This window comes from Acanthopagrus latus, chromosome 2 (assembly GCF_904848185.1).
Source record: "Acanthopagrus latus isolate v.2019 chromosome 2, fAcaLat1.1, whole genome shotgun sequence".
In the NCBI taxonomy this organism is placed as follows: Eukaryota; Metazoa; Chordata; class Actinopteri; order Spariformes; family Sparidae; genus Acanthopagrus; species Acanthopagrus latus.
The window spans coordinates 5,960,166-5,979,151 of NC_051040.1; the positions used below are offsets into that span (position 1 = coordinate 5,960,166).

The 18,986-nt window shown below is 44.8% G+C and overlaps 1 protein-coding gene across 1 annotated transcript in view; it reads right to left on the reverse strand.

Moving 5' to 3' along the window:
* Positions 1–18,653, reverse strand: part of LOC119004750 (LHFPL tetraspan subfamily member 6 protein) — a 51,494-nt gene extending 32,841 nt beyond the window's left edge. The window contains exons 1-2 of the mRNA XM_037071948.1: positions 18,318–18,653; positions 16,570–17,089 (exon numbers count right to left, since the gene is read on the reverse strand). Of these exons, the coding sequence (XP_036927843.1) occupies positions 16,570–16,954 (385 nt within the window). The 5' untranslated portion in view covers positions 16,955–17,089; positions 18,318–18,653. The remainder of the gene's footprint in view (positions 1–16,569; positions 17,090–18,317) is intronic.
* Positions 18,654–18,986: the final 333 nt, after the last annotated feature.

Genomic DNA, 18,986 nt, shown 5'->3' on the forward strand with positions numbered 1-18,986 from the left:
GGAGCTGAGCTTTGATCATGATTACAGATCGCTGTGGCTCAGGGCAGGTGTCTTCCAGACTCAGCAACACCCTGCTGAGAGCCCATCAATAAGCAGTGGGAAGGATGACTGCTTGAATACTTTAAAACCTTAAAATCCCTGTGATCGCTCCGTACACGCCTGCTTTGTATTGTTAGTTGTTTCATTGCCTTCTGAGAGAGAGAGGGTGTTTACTGAAATTCAGGGGAGCTTCTGACTAGATTTCAGAAGCCCTTTTTTTCTATGAAGCAAAATCACAAACTCTTGCCCAAAGATGTTTTTGAGAACCACAGCACAGTTGCTTCATCCCGCTTATGTGTCTGACGTTCTTATCAGAACGCAACGTGTTTTTTTTTCCGTTGGGCTTTATTGACTGTGAGCTGTTATCGCTCAATCACACACCTCAGCAGTGAAAACTATTTCACAGCAACTATGCTGAAAGTAATTGTAAAACACCAATGCCTTTTTCCCTTGAAGTGCCGCATGTCTTGTATAAACGCTTCTTTTCAAACTGAACGTTTGCCGCCGGGGAAATCTCCACGCGCCAGTTGCCAGAAGCTGGCCAACAACCGCTTCAGGAAAAAGTGCTCAGCTTTTCTCAAGTCTTTCACTGTCGGTGTCTCTCTGGAGAATAAAGAACAAAGCTGTGGATTGACCAGTAGCCATATTTTATTTTTCTTTAGTTCACGCTTTTTTCCTTCAGGTTGAGGGCACAAAGACGAGGCTGAGAAAGTGAGATTCACACCAGCAGATGAAAGCTCCAAACCCTCGGGAACGCAGTCCTTTAAAATAATAAGATGTCAGATTTTCTTTGAAACCTTTGACATTTCATTTGAGACTGTTTGTCTCTACTGTTAAAGACCAACTGTCTTGTTAAAGCATACATTTTCGTAAATGGGCTATGAATACAGTCATCTTAATACTGTGCAGTTATATGACTGCTGGCAGCTGTGGAGGGAAACTTCACCCAGAAATAATCCATGCTAATTCAGAAATTGATATTTTCAGTGGTGTCATTTTTCTTCTAACAGATAACTGGCTAAAAACATGTCAATGGGTAGTCTATAAGTCAACAGAAAGAAAATGAAATCCCACTTTTCTGATATCAGAGACGGATATAAATATTCTAGTCACTTTTCCTGCCAAAAGGTCAAACATTTGCTGGTTCCAGCTTCGTAAATGTGAGGACAGTAAATAAAGAGTCTTTGCTTTTGGACTGTTGGTTGGACAAAATGAGCAGTTTAAAGATGCCTCTCTAAGCCGGCTCTGGAACATTTCTGATGAGCATCTTATATATATATATAAATATATATAAATATATATATATATATATATATAAATATATATATATATATATATATATATATATAAATATATATAAATATATATATATATATATATATAAATATATATATATATATACCTTTTACTTGTGATTAATCATTATCATAAATTATCATAAATTGGAGCCCTACTGTCAAGCTGTATTTAGTGCATATAGGCAGATGGATAGTGAAAAAGTCTACAGTAATGTAAACGTTCACAGTAAAAATCAGGTTTTGGTTCCAGGCCAAAAATAAAGAAAGATCAGAAAAAAAGAAGGAGCTCCTCCCTGGACAACCATACTGACTGGAATCCCTTGTAGAAAAGAGAGATACAGCCATTTGATTTTCATTATGAGGTAGAGCTCTCGCTTTGCAGCCTGATCCAAAAGTTGGACTAATCATGCAGGATGCATCTGCCAAGATACATAATAAAACCCTGCTCATATCCTAGAGGACATTTCCAGCACAGATCAACACGCAGCGAGTCCACATGCTTGTCAGGCGTTCTTCAGCTTTTTTTGACAGGAAAAATAATAGATAACTCATTTTCAACTGCATTGCCTGAGGAAGTGGATCTCAGAGCTGCAGACACAGTGGAGGCTGGAGGATGGATGCTGAGATAATAATGGACATTTAGTGGCCAAAACCCAGCAGGGTATTGCAGGGTCTCTGTCACCACACAGCTGTCTCTGCCTTTATTGACATTTTGTGCATGCAGCCCGGCTCAGTTTACCAGATGGTTTACAGACTCACCTTGATGTCACTGTTGTTCATGCAGTGTAACCGCTGAATGACGGATGTCAAACTAACCTGCCTCTATAATAACCACCTCTGCCACCTCACACCAGAGACCTGAAAGAGTTATGGAGGCGGAAAAAAAACAATATTGGGCAGAATTTCATTTCTGGGCCAGTCGACTGTGAGAGAAAGATGTCGGTGTAACATCAAATCAAATATCAGATACGGAGCGGGCAATCAAACTGGTACAACCTACGCTTTGTCCACTCAGCTGTGTGACTGACAGGCTGCCCCGTGTTATCAGCAGGCCTGAGTGGCTGCGACTTCTTGGCTTCTATTATCTCCCTCTTTGCACATGACGAGCCGTTGGACATCCATCATGAGTGAGGCTGAGAGCTCTCTGTTTGAAGAGACAGGGGGAAAAAAAACCCACACTGGCCAGCCACTTACTCTGTGGTTATCTTCAGACGTCAGATGGTGGAGCGCATCACGGTCAGCCTGAAACATGTTGAGCAGAACAGCTTTGGAGGACCTCACTTCCCTGATCCCAGCAGCTCTCACAGAGATCCAGCGATGTTAGGAAAAATAACATCGACTCCTAACCTGCCGTCACTTCATCAGAACGGCTCAGCCAGCCACTGGCACTGTGTTGTTTTGACAAGCAATCAGCTGAATCTCCTTTTATTTGTGTAATTTCACCCTGAAATAATCGCATCAAGTGCGCGCCTTGTGAAGGAGCCAAATTCAATTTGAGAAGCCTTTCTGACAATTTTCTAATAAAAGCCATATCTTCAATTTTGCTGCATTTTATGTGGTTTAACAGAGCCAGGAGGCACGAGGAGGCAGGAGAAGGAAGTGGCCCTGAGGAGAATGCCAACAAAGTAGCAGCGTTAGAGTAGCACTATCAGGACAGTCATGATAGCGACACATTCACTAATGATCAAGTCTGAGCTGGCGGCGCACGAGATAAGTAGATGTGAGTGATATCAGTGGCAGCGGAGAAACACGCTCCACCTCCCAAGGGCTTGGCTCCACATATAATCACAGTGTAATTACAAATCCTCCATTCTGCTTCACCTTAACAGGTGACACCCTTCTCTTTAGTTGTGTCTGTTAAAAGCCTTCTGGTTTCCTTCCAATTCGCCCATGTAATGGTGCTTATATACAGGCAGTCAGGACTATAACACCAGGGTGTGGAGACTGTAATGAGGTCCATGTATTTCATAAAAAAAAAAAAAAAAATCAATGCTTTGTTCTAGAAGCGTTCAGACGCTGCCAAGAAAAAAAATAATTTGATCCCATTTTCACTTTTGAATGGATTTAGATTACTTTGTCCCGCAATGATTTATTCAAAATGAAAGCCACAACACAAAGCAGACAAATAATGGTGGTCAGATGGTGGCCATTATCTTGGAGCTATACGCTGAAGATTGGTGTTTTCATTACGTTGGTGAGTTTGTAAAGCCTGAGAATAACTCATATTTAATCATTTCGATTCATCCACACCATGTCCCGCTAGAGACATCAACTTGTGAACCAGCTCAAGCAATAGCTTGAATATTTGATTAAAAAGCCCTGGGTTCAGTCACAGTGTGACTCTAAATCACTCCCAGGAAAACTTTCCGTATTATTCTGGTGTAACTGTAACTTCAGCCATGTTGCTGTTGCCACGAAGACCCCGGGCGAGCCCAGGGGACAATAATAACTGGGTTTAGCTGGCTTGTCAGGCCCGAGAGAACAACGTGCTGAGGGGGTCTCAGACTGGTCCAGACCTAGCATTAGTGCAGAGAGCAAAGTCACCCCGCCGGATCAAAGAGTACCTTTGTTCCAATGCTCCCTTTGGGAAGGAGCCGAACTCTCGGCTTTCGCTTTTCATTTCAGTTTTCTGTGACATTTTGGTTCTGTTCATGAAAAAGAAAACTACGAGTCGAGCAAGAAGCGAGCGAAAAAGAGAAAAGGGAATATGTGACGAATGATAATAAAGGGCATGAAAGAGGCAGAGGAAGAGGCGGAGCGGGCACAGAGGGCAGATTGTCTTGCTAATGTTCTCTGCTCTCACAACAGGTGAGGAAAGAGATGAGGTATCAGTCTGCTGATATCATTATCCCCTCCTATCACACAGCTATTTGTAAACTGCATCTGACCCAACAGGTCACAGCATGATCCTCATCTGGACTCCAACAATTGTCATGTCCAATTTATTTATTATAGCAATTCTCTCTGTGTGGAAATTAAAGGTGCACTATTGTGAAAGATATGGCCAGAATTTGATGAAGGTAGTATATCAACACAGTAACCAATGACTGTTGCTCACTATGCACTTTGCTGTATTTATCATTGGCTGGAGCTAGCAGCCATTAGCCAATTAGCTCTGTTAGCCATGAAGCTAGCAGCCTTATTTACTGACTCCACAGAGGTAGAAAAAAGAAGACTGTTTTGGTGGGTTTACTTTTAGACAGCTTGTATTAGTTCAGAAAAAGAGAGAAACCTCAATTCAGATGCTGTATGGTTGTATTTTTCTGCTTAGTGAGGAAAAGAAAAGTTAAAATATTTCCTTTCTTGACATTTTGTGAGTCAATTTGTTTACTTATTAGTCTCAATGGCAACATCAGATGGCATATCTGTCTGATGGCCCCTTTAATGAAAGTTTCCAAACCTCAGGCAGCTCCCTGGAGCTCTTCTACTGAGCAGTTTTTCAAACAATCCTATATATGGCCATCAGCCCATTCTGATCTTCATAAACAGATACAAATATGGGAAGAGCAGAGAGTCTTCTGTCCTGTTTATAGCCTCCTCTAGCTCTCTCAGAGATGAAGCCCACTTTGTGCATTCCTCAGACTTTGTGTTATGCTTTCACAGGGCAGCATTTTGGAAGGAGTGGCTCAAAATACATCCAGACATTCGGTCTTATGGTGAGCTGCATGGGCGTCCCATCTCGGGGCCTCTTATTCCAAAGCACTTTCACAGCTTTTGTCTGCTGGCGATCGTGTAAATGCTCGACTTCGAGCTCTTTCTTGCCGGGTTTTGTTTATGTCTTGCTGTTACAGCTGAATTTCTTCCCTTTTGGGTTCATGGGAAGGCCAGACAACAACTGTTGAGGCTTGACTACAATCTGCTCATGGAGGGTAAAAATAGACTTTGGGAGCTGGACTGACTATCGGCAGCCTGGCTGCGTGCTGCCTCATGAATCTACAGGCAACTTGTAGCTGAACTTTTTTTATCTTGATGAACAGAACGCAGACTGCTAAAAGTCTGCAGGGATTTCTCCAAATGCCGACCCTCCCTCCTCTCTCCCTCTTTCTCCCTCCTGGTCTCCCTCTCCTTCGGGCCTGCGCCTCCTGCTGCTGTAGAAACCAGATCCTATCACGGGAGAGCCCACCCAACTGCTGCTGACCAGCTGGAATGAGAGTCTGGGAAGCAAAGCAAAACTGGAGTCACACTGCGTCGCCTTGCACACAAACACCAAACCCTCCCCAGTCTCCACAAGTACAGCCGAGGGCCACAAAATGGAGCTTGTGTCAGCTGTATAAAAACTGAGGCATGCACACTTTTCTTCCAGAGACATAATTTCAAGCGTCACAATTACAGGGTTGTCATTTTATGATAATGACAGGAGTGACATTTTTGCTTATTACTCCGCCAAGGTGCCTTTGATGGCGGCGTTTCTGCAAGGCTTCAAGAAAAAGAGTCCACAATGCATCAAACTGAAGTCTTATTTGTATTGATCACCAACACACAAACACTCACATTCTCCCAAGGGTCTTGCCGCCTCCAATTTATATACGCTGAATTCATAATGGAGAAATCCTCGACTCCCTTAGTATTCACCATCACAAGCTAAATATAGATTTTAGCCCACTGCTGTAAAGACAAAAGAAGAGCTGTGAAATGTATTCAAATCAAACATTTACTCATGTGCAACACATGCAAGCGCACTCATTAAAAGCCTCAGATTAAACTTGTAGTGGTGCTAAGGATAGGGAAGTTGGGGATTGGATTGGGGGGGGGGGGGGGGGGACAGAATATATTTACCCTGAATTCCCAGCATTACTTAAGGCAGACAGCAAATGCAGGGCCAGGCCTCAGCTCGCAGGACATTAACACAGTGAGCCACATGCTGGCTAAACTAACAGCCACTCTCAAATACCAGTCCAAAAAGTGTGAAGGTAAACCAGCTAAAAATGTGTGAATGACTAATTTCTCCTTGCTGGTAGATGAGTTTGTCTGCTTTTTTTAAATCTCACATCGAATGTCAGGAATACGCAAGAAAGCAGGAAACAGCAGAAGGCAGAAGATCGTGAAACTCATCTCAGACGCTGTTAAAAATTCAATAACATTCTAACTTGGATGCATCGTTTTTTCAATAACATTGAAAGAAATATCAGGAAAAAGTCAGGATTTGCCGCTTTTCTTTGTCATTTATGACATTGAATGGAGAGCCTTTGGGTTTTGGACTGTTGGTTGGACAAAAAAAGGAATCTGAGGACGTCACTGCGGGCTCTGGAAAATTGTGATGAATGAATGCATTTTTATTTTACAGACTAAAAGATTGATCGGTCAATTGTGAAAACAAGCGGCAGATTAATTGATAATGAAAACATTCATTAGTAGGTTCATTAATCGGTTTGACTGAACAATGTTTGAGCGCTGTTTGAACGGCACCGGCGTTGTTAACTTCTACACTCGTCAGAGCTGGAAAAGGGGCAAAGTTCTGTGTTTCCACATGGGCGTCATGTCTCCATCACTGCCGATCAGAGCTAGAGCCGAGATAAACACATCGTTACTACTGCTGAGTCATTTGACCCAGGAGTAAATGCCAATTGGACCCTTTCCCACTGAAGGCAAAAGTCAGATGTTAGTGAGTTTGTAAACGGAGTAAAAGCTTTGAACTTTACAGGCGGCATCTGTCCTTTTCATGTATGCAAATACTGTCACCAAGTCACTTACAGGCTGCGGGCTGCTTGCGACAGACGAATGCCTGTGCACAGGTGACCCTGTCCTCCTCTGATCTGATCTTCAGCTGCTTTTTACACCACCTTCACCTGTCCTCACTGTCTAGCAGCATGTTTGAGTGACTCGCTGAGCGACAAAGTTCCTCTCCCAGAGCTGCACACTGACCCTGATCTAATTCTCCCGGGCACAGAGGCGACTCTTTTCCACACATTACCTACCCTGAGAGCTCCCTTCATGCAGCCCTTAATGCTATTCCCGGCCTTTCAGGGCTAAGATACAGGAGATACTCGGACACAGCGAGGCAAATTAAATGAGGCATCCACGAGTCGGAGTGGCAAAAAGGAGAGAAATGACTCGGATTCTTAGCCTTCTATTCGCTTTGCCTCTGTGGGACATTTAAGTTTACAACTGTGTAATGTATCCATGGTTTGAGGGGAAAGAAACTGAAGACAGGCAATTACTGCGGATTCCTTTCACCTAAAATAGTCTCCTCTCTCGGCTATTCTGCGCTGCCATCTTATTTGCAGATCTGTCTCCATACATCCAGCCCATATTCTATTTCCTTGCTGGCCTGCTACTTGACCTACGAGGAGGCAGCACAAAAGGAGTACTGACCCCACATTCCCCCCTCACTAGGAAGAACAGGGTATAATTATCTGTAGTGTTAAAAGCACGGGGCCTCCGAGACTGTAAAACAAGGCAGGAATACTGAGCAAACCACTTCATCCCACGGGGCTCAGACCCAATCCATCCAATCCATACTTATTCATTTATTCAGCCGACTCATGGCCTCTGACTCCCTCAGACAAGTCTAACAGGTCAAATGTGGGCTTTCCATCTTCCTCATCCCTAATTAGACAAAACATGTGGTGAGGTAAACAGGTATTCTATTTCGTTTCTTTGTTCTGTCCTCGTGTTTTCCGCTCACACAATAGCGTGCATCTGCCACACAAACAAGGACTGAGGCGCCTCAAACTGCATGAAAGGGGTTCATTGTTGCATCCCTACCTGTGACTAAAGCGTTGCTCACTGTAAGTACAGGCGAGGGCAGTGACATCCAACATGCCCTCCGCAATGGATGTCGCCAGTGATACAGAGATGCGGAGCCTCCACCATCTGTTAAACATCTGTCTGAGCGGTGATTCATCTGCTCACACATAGTCCCAGTTTTACGTGTCAGCGGCAAAGACGTGATGTGTGTTAACAATCACTTCCCTGCCTGCTTCCCCCCCCTCTCTGTTGACGCAGACGGGAACACGGGTAATCATCTCAGAAAACAAACTACACAAAGAATTTAATTAGGTTCAGAGTGCTGGGGCTACATCTAACAATGTCAGTCGCCTTGTTAGCAACGCAATCTGATTCAGACCCTCCATCAGGATGAATAACTTTTGATGAGCCCCCATGGTGACTTTTAATCTATCAGCATCATCGTGTCCGGATTTTTATTTCTACAGTAGCTCCAAATCTTATTCCCATCAGCCTCAGTTGCACTACGTATTTGGCGCTATTAAGCAAATGTTAGCATACCGGCGCACTAGACTAAACTTGATAAATGCGGTATTAAAATGCGTGAACAGGCAGACTGGCATTATGGAAGCGTGTTGTTAGTTCATGTCATCAGACTCCATTTCTGAACTATTGTTAGCTACTGTTCTCTGTTAGCAGAGCGCTGAGAGACACTGTCACTTCACATGACAGTCTGCTCAGACATGGCCAATAAAAAAGTGATAAATATGTGGAGATTCCAACATATTGTCATGTAGAGTCCCTTTAAAGTATGCATTTTTGTGTTAAATCAACCGCATGGACTGGTCTCTAGACGATTTGTAGAAAGAACTTGGCTCCATTTAATTTAACAATATGATAACGGAGGTTTTGTCCATGACAGTCGGACCTGCCATGACATTGTTATCGCCACTAAAATACAAAACTGCACACCTTTTCCATCTCTTTAGTTTGCACGTACAGTAAATGCCTGCCGGCCAAAACACATGGCACATGGGGAACAGGGTAACCGCTGGCGTCGTAGCACTGCAGCTGACGTTAGCATTTGGCTCAAACCACCAAAGTTGCTCACTCCAGCCTCACAGAGCTGCTAGCATGGCTGATTCTTGTTAATTAATGGTTTATTCAGTCTATAAAATGTCAGAAGTAGGTTAAAAAACAAAACGCATATCCTAATTTCCCAGAGGCTGCAGTTAAATTGCTTGTTTTATCTAACCAACAGCCCAAGACCAGAATGATAAAACACAACTGAGAATTGTCACTCGCTGGAACCGGCAAACGTTTGACATTTTTGCTTGGTAAATTACGTACAAATTAACAATTAGCACTATCGAAATTATATCCCAAATTCATTCATTCCCCACAACTGTCAGGCTCCCTTGCTCTCTGTTTTTCCGGCTGCATTAATGCTAGACACGAATCCAGACACACCAGACACATTTTCTGGAACAGTTCTGTTCCGAGTGACAAAACCAGCCCGATATGCAGCACGCCTGCTACTACGGCAGTGAAAACAATGACTTAACAGAGGAACAGACTGAAATAACCCTCCTGTCTGTCCTTTGGTCCCCCAGACTTCCTGTTTGACAAAACTAAATCCCTGTTGATGCTGGGCTTTCCGCCCTGCTTCTCTCTGTTTCTGTCCCTCGGTTTATTTCATCCGTTCTCTCTTTCTGTCTTTCTAGCTGAGCCCAGGTCCACACTTCGGGTCAGTGGGTACTGGCCCAATGTATTTGTTTTTCTGCTTGCAGACAGAAATGTGCGCAGCCACTGCGAGGAGGAGGAGGAATGAGGGAACGAGCTGGAGAAGGAGAGAGGAAGGACACAGAGGGGTGGACAGAAAGCAGAATTAGGGGAAAGGTGAAACAAGCCTGAAATAGAGAGTTTAAGACCACGAGCTGTGGAAATAATACTGTAGTAACCAGAAAGGTCAGAAAGGGGGGGGCAGGGAAAGATGTGTGCGAAAGTGAAGGGTGAAGGAGACAGACAGACCAGAGGGATGGAGAATATAGATTCCCTGCGCTGCACAGGCCACGTTTTGTTGACTACAAACACCCTTGCGGTGATGTCGGCGGGGGTCTGAGGGAACTGTACGCGGAGCGAAAATAGCTGCCGGCTGAATGAGCGCGTTACAGTGTTGCAAGAGTGGTTTGCACTTTAGGTGATCAATCAACCCAGAGGAAGAGACGTCCACTTTATAACCATCAGTGGCCGGAAACGTAAGCAATGAAGAGCGAGACAAAAACCATTACATTTGAGTCTTGTCTGTTGTGGAAAAGACCCGGCTTTCTCCTCCCAAACATATGGGCCAGAGTTAACTCATTAGTTTTATGCAATGCCGACATGGCGGATGAGACAGTGTAGTCCATCATCATCACATCAAAGTGGCAGGCTGACAAAGAGGAAGGAATACAGATCAGGTTCTAGGAAGTAAAAGGATAACACGGCGTGTCAGGGAGTGTTTACCCATCGCCTCGGAAATGTCTCGTGATCCGACACCATTAAACAATGACTGTCAAGAGACACTGAACTTCCAGACAGACTACTCCCCCGGCAAAAATGAGATCTTCATCCCCCCCCCACCCCACCCCAAAGCCTTTCTCATATGGATGCGATTTCCATTTTGTTGTACCTCTTGAAAATGAGTGCTGGTGCTGAGAGGGGAGTGGAAGCACACATTCTGGGACTGGGCGGGTTCCAGCTGGCAAGAACTCACAAAGCCGACACAAGGACAAAGCTCCTGGCTGTGCTGGTATGGCTCTTGAACAGGACAACACACTCCTGTGCCAAATAGCCCTTGGCAACATTATGGAAGCCACAATGGCGGCCCATCTGTAATTTATTTACATGTCTTTAAATTTATCGCTCGTGCACATGCCCTTGACACGAACTCTGAGCTACAGAGGTGGTGCGGACAGATGTGGTATATCTAATTTCATCAGCATGGCCGAGATACTTTATTACATGTGGTGCGCTCACCTCCGGGGGAACAAGAGATCTATTCCAGAAAGTGATACACTTCGAACTGCGGCAAACTTTATTGAAACAGACCCGGAGTTGTGTGTATCCTCGTTGCAGCTTCATATTGTTCATTTACTGATATTCCACACCGGTGTGGGCACACAAGATGCTGGCACAGAGGTGTAAACAGAGCCAATCAACCAGAAAACGAAATGGAGAGGCTTTTCCCAGAAGGCAATACAGCCAATTATTTGATAGTTCAGATCAACTGCAGCTTCAGCGGAGGCTGGCGTGGGAAGTATTCAACCACTGCAGCCAACAAGCCTCCGCACAACGCGGGGGCTAGACCCTGTGCATCGCATTGTTTCGGCCGCAAATAAACCAGCTCAATATGTTTTCATCTTCCCTTATTAAATTCTATTTCTCCTTTCTTTGAAGTTTGAGCAACTCGGCTTTGAAGAAATAGAAAAAAAAAAAAGAAATCCACACCAAAAGCCTTGCAACTGGTCAAAAGATTCTTGTGTGTCAAATAAATGACAAGGCATCTTTCTCTGAAACACCTCACATGGGAGCATCTGAAGGCAGAATGTGAAGACCCACAATTTCTGATCTCACTTCATCAAAGGACCGCTGTAACCCAGGGGTAATATTTAATGTAAAAGACATTTAATTTCTCTAATTCATAATAAATGCTTTTAGCCACAGCATTGAATATTCCTCCCCAAAACTGCGAGGAGCCCTGAGTACTTCTCCCAACAATGACAGACAAAATTAGACTCAATAGCTTCCCTGCTGACCAACCCTCCCATATGGCAGTGAAATATGCTGCATCGGGCTGTTTCATGCGTGTTTTTGTCCATCCCTTGGGGATATTACACCTATATACTGTACATCCGCACCTCCTCTGAGGCTGCAGCAGCTCATGTGGAGTCCTCTACTTGTACCCTCCACACAGCTCCAACAAACTCCCTGAAAAAAGAGGCGAAGCTCAGCCCATCATGGATCATATTGTTTGTCTGGCTATTTCAGTTTCAAGGACACAGCCGTTCAACACCTTCTCAATAAAATACAGCCTATATCCTTTGGCCTTGAGCAGCTACGTCTCCTGACATTTTTATCAAGTGTTAAAATGATTTCAACCCGGCTGACATTCTCCGTGGGTCAGGCCAATATTTTTGAGAGATTTCCAACATGTTTTGGAACACTTTATCACAGCCTCTCTTCGTGTGACTGGTGATGATCCTCCGGCTTCAGACGCCGCAGATCAACCTGTGGGACCTGTGGCAGCGTTATTTGATTGATCGTCTTAAAAGGGCAATGAGGTTTACTTGTCAGTGAAATAAGATGGAACTAATTTGCAATTCATGTTGCTAAATGGATATCACAAAACTCCACAGTTGACAATGAGCTGCAAAAGTTAAGCAGAGAAGGAAAAAATGAAATACTTTGAAGTTGGCAACACAATGAAATCTGTACAATAAGAACATCAGACAGTGCAGTAGGAGTCTTTTTTTCCCAGGCTTTTATTATTTACCTCTGGCTCCAGAACAGACATTTCGACTTGCTTCACTTAATCACTCTGTTTTCCAGCTCGTCCTTATTGTCTCTACTCTAACTGCTGTGTAGTTTTACATTTCTTTCTATAACTTGTCCATCTGTGTCTCCTGTGCTTATGGACCTAGTATTTGTGGTGTCCTGCATCACTGGCACTAGCACAGCCCTGTCTGATTGGTTCTCCAGCTAAGCGAATCAGTACACAGAATTAAAAACGTAATACCGTTGGATAAACCCCTTGAGCTTGACGCTGTATCCGTGATTTCACCTGCAGTTTCTCCTTATTTTTCCGCTTCTGCCTCCTGCAGCTTCTTTATAATGTTCTGCACTAGAGGTGACAATATTAGTGAAGTGGTATGAAAATGATTTCCAATTAGTCTTATCTATCTTAACAACGGTTTGTATATCCGCAGCACTTCTCCTATCTTGAATGGCGCATACGGCGTGCTGCCACCTGGTGGTATGGAGAGTTATTTCCTCTCACGCAGGCGCAGAACATAAAAGATTCTTGACCACCATCTGAAGTCTTAATGGTGAGTTCGAGTGAAGCCTGTTGGCCAGGACACAGGCGACATGAGACGAGCAACAGTCAGCCTTTGCAAGTTCTTTAATGTTGGTTTGGTGTATCTGGGCCCATTCCGGAACCATCCCACATTCAAATCAGTCATTTCCCTCTTATACGCCCTCACCAAACCACTGTCCCAGATACCTTTATTGGGACTTTGAAGCTTGAGAGAGAATTAGGCACCAATATTTGATGACACATGCCATCGAAGTTATTATTGAACAGTCTGTAATTTATTGCAACTGTGAGTCAAATGAGAGACGAGGACAAGAGGGGACACGTCAGCTACTGTCGCTGCCTCCAAAGTTTCAAAAGTCAACTTGACAAGCGAGCGAGTGCTGACGAGTTTGAAGAGGAGAAACGCTCCCTGGCTGGTTTATATTTGCACGCGGCTGAGAGCGCTTAAATCCCATAGAGGAGATCAATTTCTCGCTCGTTATCAGTCTTTTTTCAGCGCAGCCGATGGAACATCTCCTTCCTTCGAATACTGATTTGGACAAGAATTACCATGGCAACGGTAGAAGCTTCGAAGCATTCTTATCGGCTCTCCGTCAATCACCAATATCATAATGTGAAAGCAGTACATCAGTATCAAAAATGGCCATTGGAAAGTGACTTGGTAATGCCCCAAGGCTCCCATCACTATCCTTAATACTTAACTGGTGATGGAGCAGACCAGTCATCCAATCTGCTGAACTGTCAGTCACCTTCAGGCAATCAAACAGCAAAACTGTCAAAATAAAAGCTACCTGTCAGCTGCAAAGAGGACAGAAATAAAAAGTGTATACGAAAGCATAAACTGAAGGGTGGTTACGGTGCTGAGGGGAAGCATGTAAAAAACGTACACAGAGGTCTTAAACAGTGCCCATTGAAAACAAACGTTAAATAGCTTTCCTCCTGCTGTGCTCAGCTCTGCTCTGGGCACCCAGAAGACAAGGCGATGCTCTGCAGGGGGGGGGGATCAAAATCCCTAACAACCAAATCCAAGCCAAGACGAGAATGTTTTTAATGTCTGAACCTCCTGTCTGTGCCCCGGCAGCTCAGAGCCCGCACCGCTGCATAACTAAGAAACTACAGTGAAGGCAGTTGTTTAATGTAAGCAGCAGCACAGACTTCTCAGGCCTTTGATTTATGAGCCAGAACAGTCTCATAGTCTCATACTCAGACTTTAGCTCTGTGGCCGGCAGAGGAGATCTGGGCCTTTGCCATAACCAATTAACCAGCTCTGAAACAACTTGCCCATAGTGTCCTGGGAGAAAACAGCATCATGAGAGGGGAACAACAACAGTAGCAACAATAATAGTTATTGTTAAAGTTATCCTTTCAGTCGAGGCTGCAGCTAATGAGATAAAGCACTGATAAATCCCTTCAGCTGTAATCTGTTTTGTGGGATTGAGATAAATTACAGGGAGATATAAAGTGGATGTTTTACTCGTGGCAGCCCAGAGGCCCTCACTGGTAAGACACTCTTCATTAGTGGCCAACAATACAGAACAGAGGAAACACAAAAAGACACCGGCATCAGACGGTGAACCGTGAGGCTCCTCTGGATCTGCTGAAATCCTCATGCGTTACCTCGCCGACTGCTCGCCTCATTTACTCCCGCTCCCTGTTCCTGCTAATTGCTGAGATTTGATCATATCTCTCGGCACACACTTCTGTTTTCCCCCTGCGGATCTTTACTTCTCGGCGAGGCTCTTGCTTAATAATAAGTGAATGCTGAATGTTTCAATCATCAGGTATTTTCCCACCCTCTCCGAGCCCGCCTTGACATTTCTACACCCTTAGATAGAGGACAATACACAGAGCAGCCCACTGAGCTTCCCAATTGTGTCACTTCCAATTAGCCCTTCTGAGACATTTCTGCCCTTTGGCTCACCAGCGTTCAAGTTTAAAAGTACTGAGCAACGGCCCTTGTGTTTGCACGCCGCCTCCCCGCGCTCTCCCTCCATCTAAATCCATGCGTGTCTGGATTTGTGACTCCACGAAAGAGGGAAATCTCAAGAAAGACAGACAGGGATTTTTTAATCCTATAACCCAAAATAGCAACTTGCTGTAATGCTGCATGTATGGGGCTGCTGTGAGCTTAAAAAGGAAGCTCTCTTTACATAAAAGTGCATATTTTTTGAATAAACCGGCCAGACTTCACCTTAATCATCCTCCATATTATACATCATTAATACTGATGTTCCTAAGTAGCTAAGCCTTTTGGAAGTAGGACATGGCGCGTTGTGGTGGTCCTCTGTAGATTTATCCCTCTGAAAAACCTGGCAGCTCTGTCAAATCTGCCTGCAACCTGCTTTTCTGTCACATCACTTTTCTTAAAGCCAAACTGAAGTGAGGGGGGATTGTACACAGCAGAGTGGTGAGCCACAGTATGTGAGCAGGACTTCTGGAGTTAATGAGAGGGCTGCAGCGCCGCAGCTTCTTAAACTGGGGCAGCGAAAACTTGCAGCTCCAATGGAAGCCTTCCCTCAGACCTCACGTCCCCGGAGAACACATGTGAAAAACCAACAGCGCACATAAAACAAAAGCCGGTGGCGTGCGGAGCCGTGTCCGCTCACTCAGAGAAATCAAACAAACAAACAAACAAAAAGACATCTCTATAGGCAGAGCTGCAGCGTGGACAGGGCTCTGTTTTTCCCCAAAGAGAATGATAAAGGGCGTGGGTTTCTTTTCAACTTTCAGAGGGCGGATTCTGGATCAAACCCAGAGCGCAAACGAAGCTCGGTTTCAACAGTCAAACTCAAAACAAAAAGCTACGGCTTGATGCTCAAAGTCTGCTGTCAAATGATATGTTCCACCTTATTTACAATACGTGAGCCGGGTCCAAGCTTTCTTAAACAGGACCAGAGCCAAACGGGACTAAAAGCCATTCACAGAATGTTGGCAAACACTTTTGGCACAAACACCCTCAATATGAAATCAGAGCGAGACGAAAAAAGAAGTCCAATAAAAGCATTGTGCAAAACTGGGTGTGCATGTTGCTTTTAAACTGCAGTCATGAGTTAAGAAATGAAAACTGACCCAACATCATTAACTGAGTAACATGACCAACCTCTCGCTGGAGCACTTTTCATTTCTGACTGTGGAAACAACAGCTTCTCTGGGCCGACGGCAGGTTTGCTGGCCAAGAAAAGTTGGCCAGAGGTAACATTTCTATGGTTATTAAGATTTCTATGCCTCCTTGTTTCCTCACCAATGTGATTTTGTTTCATTACAAAACACTTCTCTCAGAGAGATTAAACCAAATTAGGAGTTAATTACAGCCCTTAAAACCTGCCAATTCTCCACATCTATACCTGTAGAGTTCTCACAGTGTAAAGCGAAACACTGAAAAAAAAAAAGTGATGTGCCAAAACATGATATCCTCACTGACCACGAAGTGAAGGTACAGTCCGGGTTGACTGCAGGTGCGAACACGAACAAAACAGCACAGCAACTCACCTCCAACAAACTGGATGCCGCCGGCCACACGTCCAATCGTACGTGAGATGAGGTCGGAGATGCAGCAGCCCATGAGAGCTGTGAGCGCCACCAGCAGGAGGAGGCCGCACCCCACACCCGTCACCACCGTGCAGATCCTCCACTCCAGGCTCGGGATGCCGTGGAAGGAGGCGTAGCGCCCGCACTGCTCCAGCATCACCGTGGCCTGCCTCTCCTCGTCCCTCACCGGGTAGGAGCAGCGGCGGAAGGTGCCAAAGGACACGGGCTTGTCCATCTGCGTCCCCAGCAGCCAGTAGGGCATGAAGAAGCCGACGCAGGAGGCAGCAGCACACAGCAGGGACAGCAGCGCCCAGATAACACCCGTACATGTCAGACTGGAGCCCATGGTAAACAGTGTGCAGGAGGTTCACACAGTCACTGAACTATAACAGCAGTTCTAGGAGCAGTCGCCGTGTTGAGGGAAGCCTTGCAGTGAGCATTTAACACCAGCAGTCTTCACCTGGTCAGTGACTCCGGGTCCCTGTCAGGACGGAGACAAACATCCAGAGTGAGGAATCATAGAAAGAAAATCACCTTTTGGAATAAACATGTCCCCCAGTTATTACATAGTAATACACGAAAGATAGTTAGACCAGCAAATTACTTTAAAACTTTTAATTAAATGATGAAAGACTAAACATAAGTGGACATAGTTTGATGAGAGCAGCCAGAGCTCCAGACTGACTGGGTGCACTGGTGTGCCCGACTTTCCCATCGAGGTGCACCAGCACATCATTTAGGTGCAACCAACTGAACACATTATTAATAATCGTAAAGAAAGATAAAAGATCCAAATCATGGTTTTCTGCATTTGAATCCAGGCTAGCACAACAAGAACCTGCAACAAACTCAACCGTATATAAACTGAACTAAATGAATAATCAAATTTCAGGTCACATCCTGGAGCCCTGGAGAGGAATGTCATTCAAAACAGATTCAATTAAACCATGTTTTGATTCATATGTAACAGAAATCCAATAATTAGGAAATCACAGGCCAATAAAAAAATCATCCATTTCTCTTAAGAGCACCAACAATTAATTAGCTACATTAAATTAATCACCAACTATTCGGATAATCAATTAACTAATTTGAGGGTTTTTTTAAGCAGAAAAAAAAATCTGATTTCTCAGATTCCAGCTGCTTAAATGTGATCTTAAACGTGTCATTTCTCCTCTGTGACAGAAAACTGAACATCTGTGGGTTGTAGACAAAACAAGTCATCTGTGAGCCTCTTCGTCACTGATTCACCATTTTTCAGACCAAACAACTAATCGATTAATCTAGAAAACAATCTACAGATCGTTAGCTGCAGCCCTGTTTCCCTGTACTGTCACAAAGGAAATAATAAAACACTTTAACAACATGCAAAACAACTCGTGTAGATCCAAAGAGGTCGTCTACAACCAGAACAACTGTGAATATTTCATCTGCTGCTGTGAATTTAGTTCCTCTTCTAGAAAGAGGCCACAGCGTCTCTGTTATAAACTTCAAAGTCACATCAAAACTACTATAAAATCATATGAAGTGCCACAAAACACACATGTGATCCAGGAGCCACACCAGGAGCAGCGGCAGTGGCTCTCGTCAGGGGTGACCTCCCGGAGCACGCTGCATTATCGCAGTGCTCACACTGTCGGAATGTGAATAATGAAAACAAGGCGAAGAGAGGGGAAAAGAGGGAGAGAGAGAGGGGGGAGAGAGCTTACATGTTGGGAGAGCTCCGGAATAAGGTGCGCTCGGTGTCCGCTCGGAGGTTATTTCCATCTGCTGACTCCAGCTGTGCCGCGTCTCCGAGCAAACTTTTCTCCAGTCGAGGGGACAAGAGGGGAGAAACGCGTTCGACCTGAGAAGGTTAAATCCCCCCCCCACTACCAAAAGAGAAAAAAGTGCGAGCGGGATCCGATCACAAATCACTTCCTCTTCATCAATGTATCCAACCGAGGCGCGGATCAATTATTCACTCCTGCGCGGTGCAGAAACGTGCGGAGCTGACTGACTGAATGACTGACTGAGTGACTGGACCCGATTCTACATTCCTGCTCTGAGAGAGGGGAGGGGAGGGGAGGGAGGGGAGGGAGGGGAGAGAGCGAGAGCCAGGGAGAGAGAGAGAGAGAGGAGGGGAGGGGAGAGGAGGGCAGGAGAGGGGGCGAGTCCATGAAACACTCTCGGGAGGTGACCATCAATCACGCAGATCCCCACCCAGGGGCTGGACTCACCACTACTATCATTCCCGACATGCTGCTGACGCATTCACTGACGCCTCGTAAAACTCAACTGATGACTTGGAGATAAACAGTGCTGAAAAGTCCCGGACCCTCATTTGGGTTTTTGAGGCGATGGAAGTTTGGAGAGTGAGGGGGAAAACTCGTGTAAAT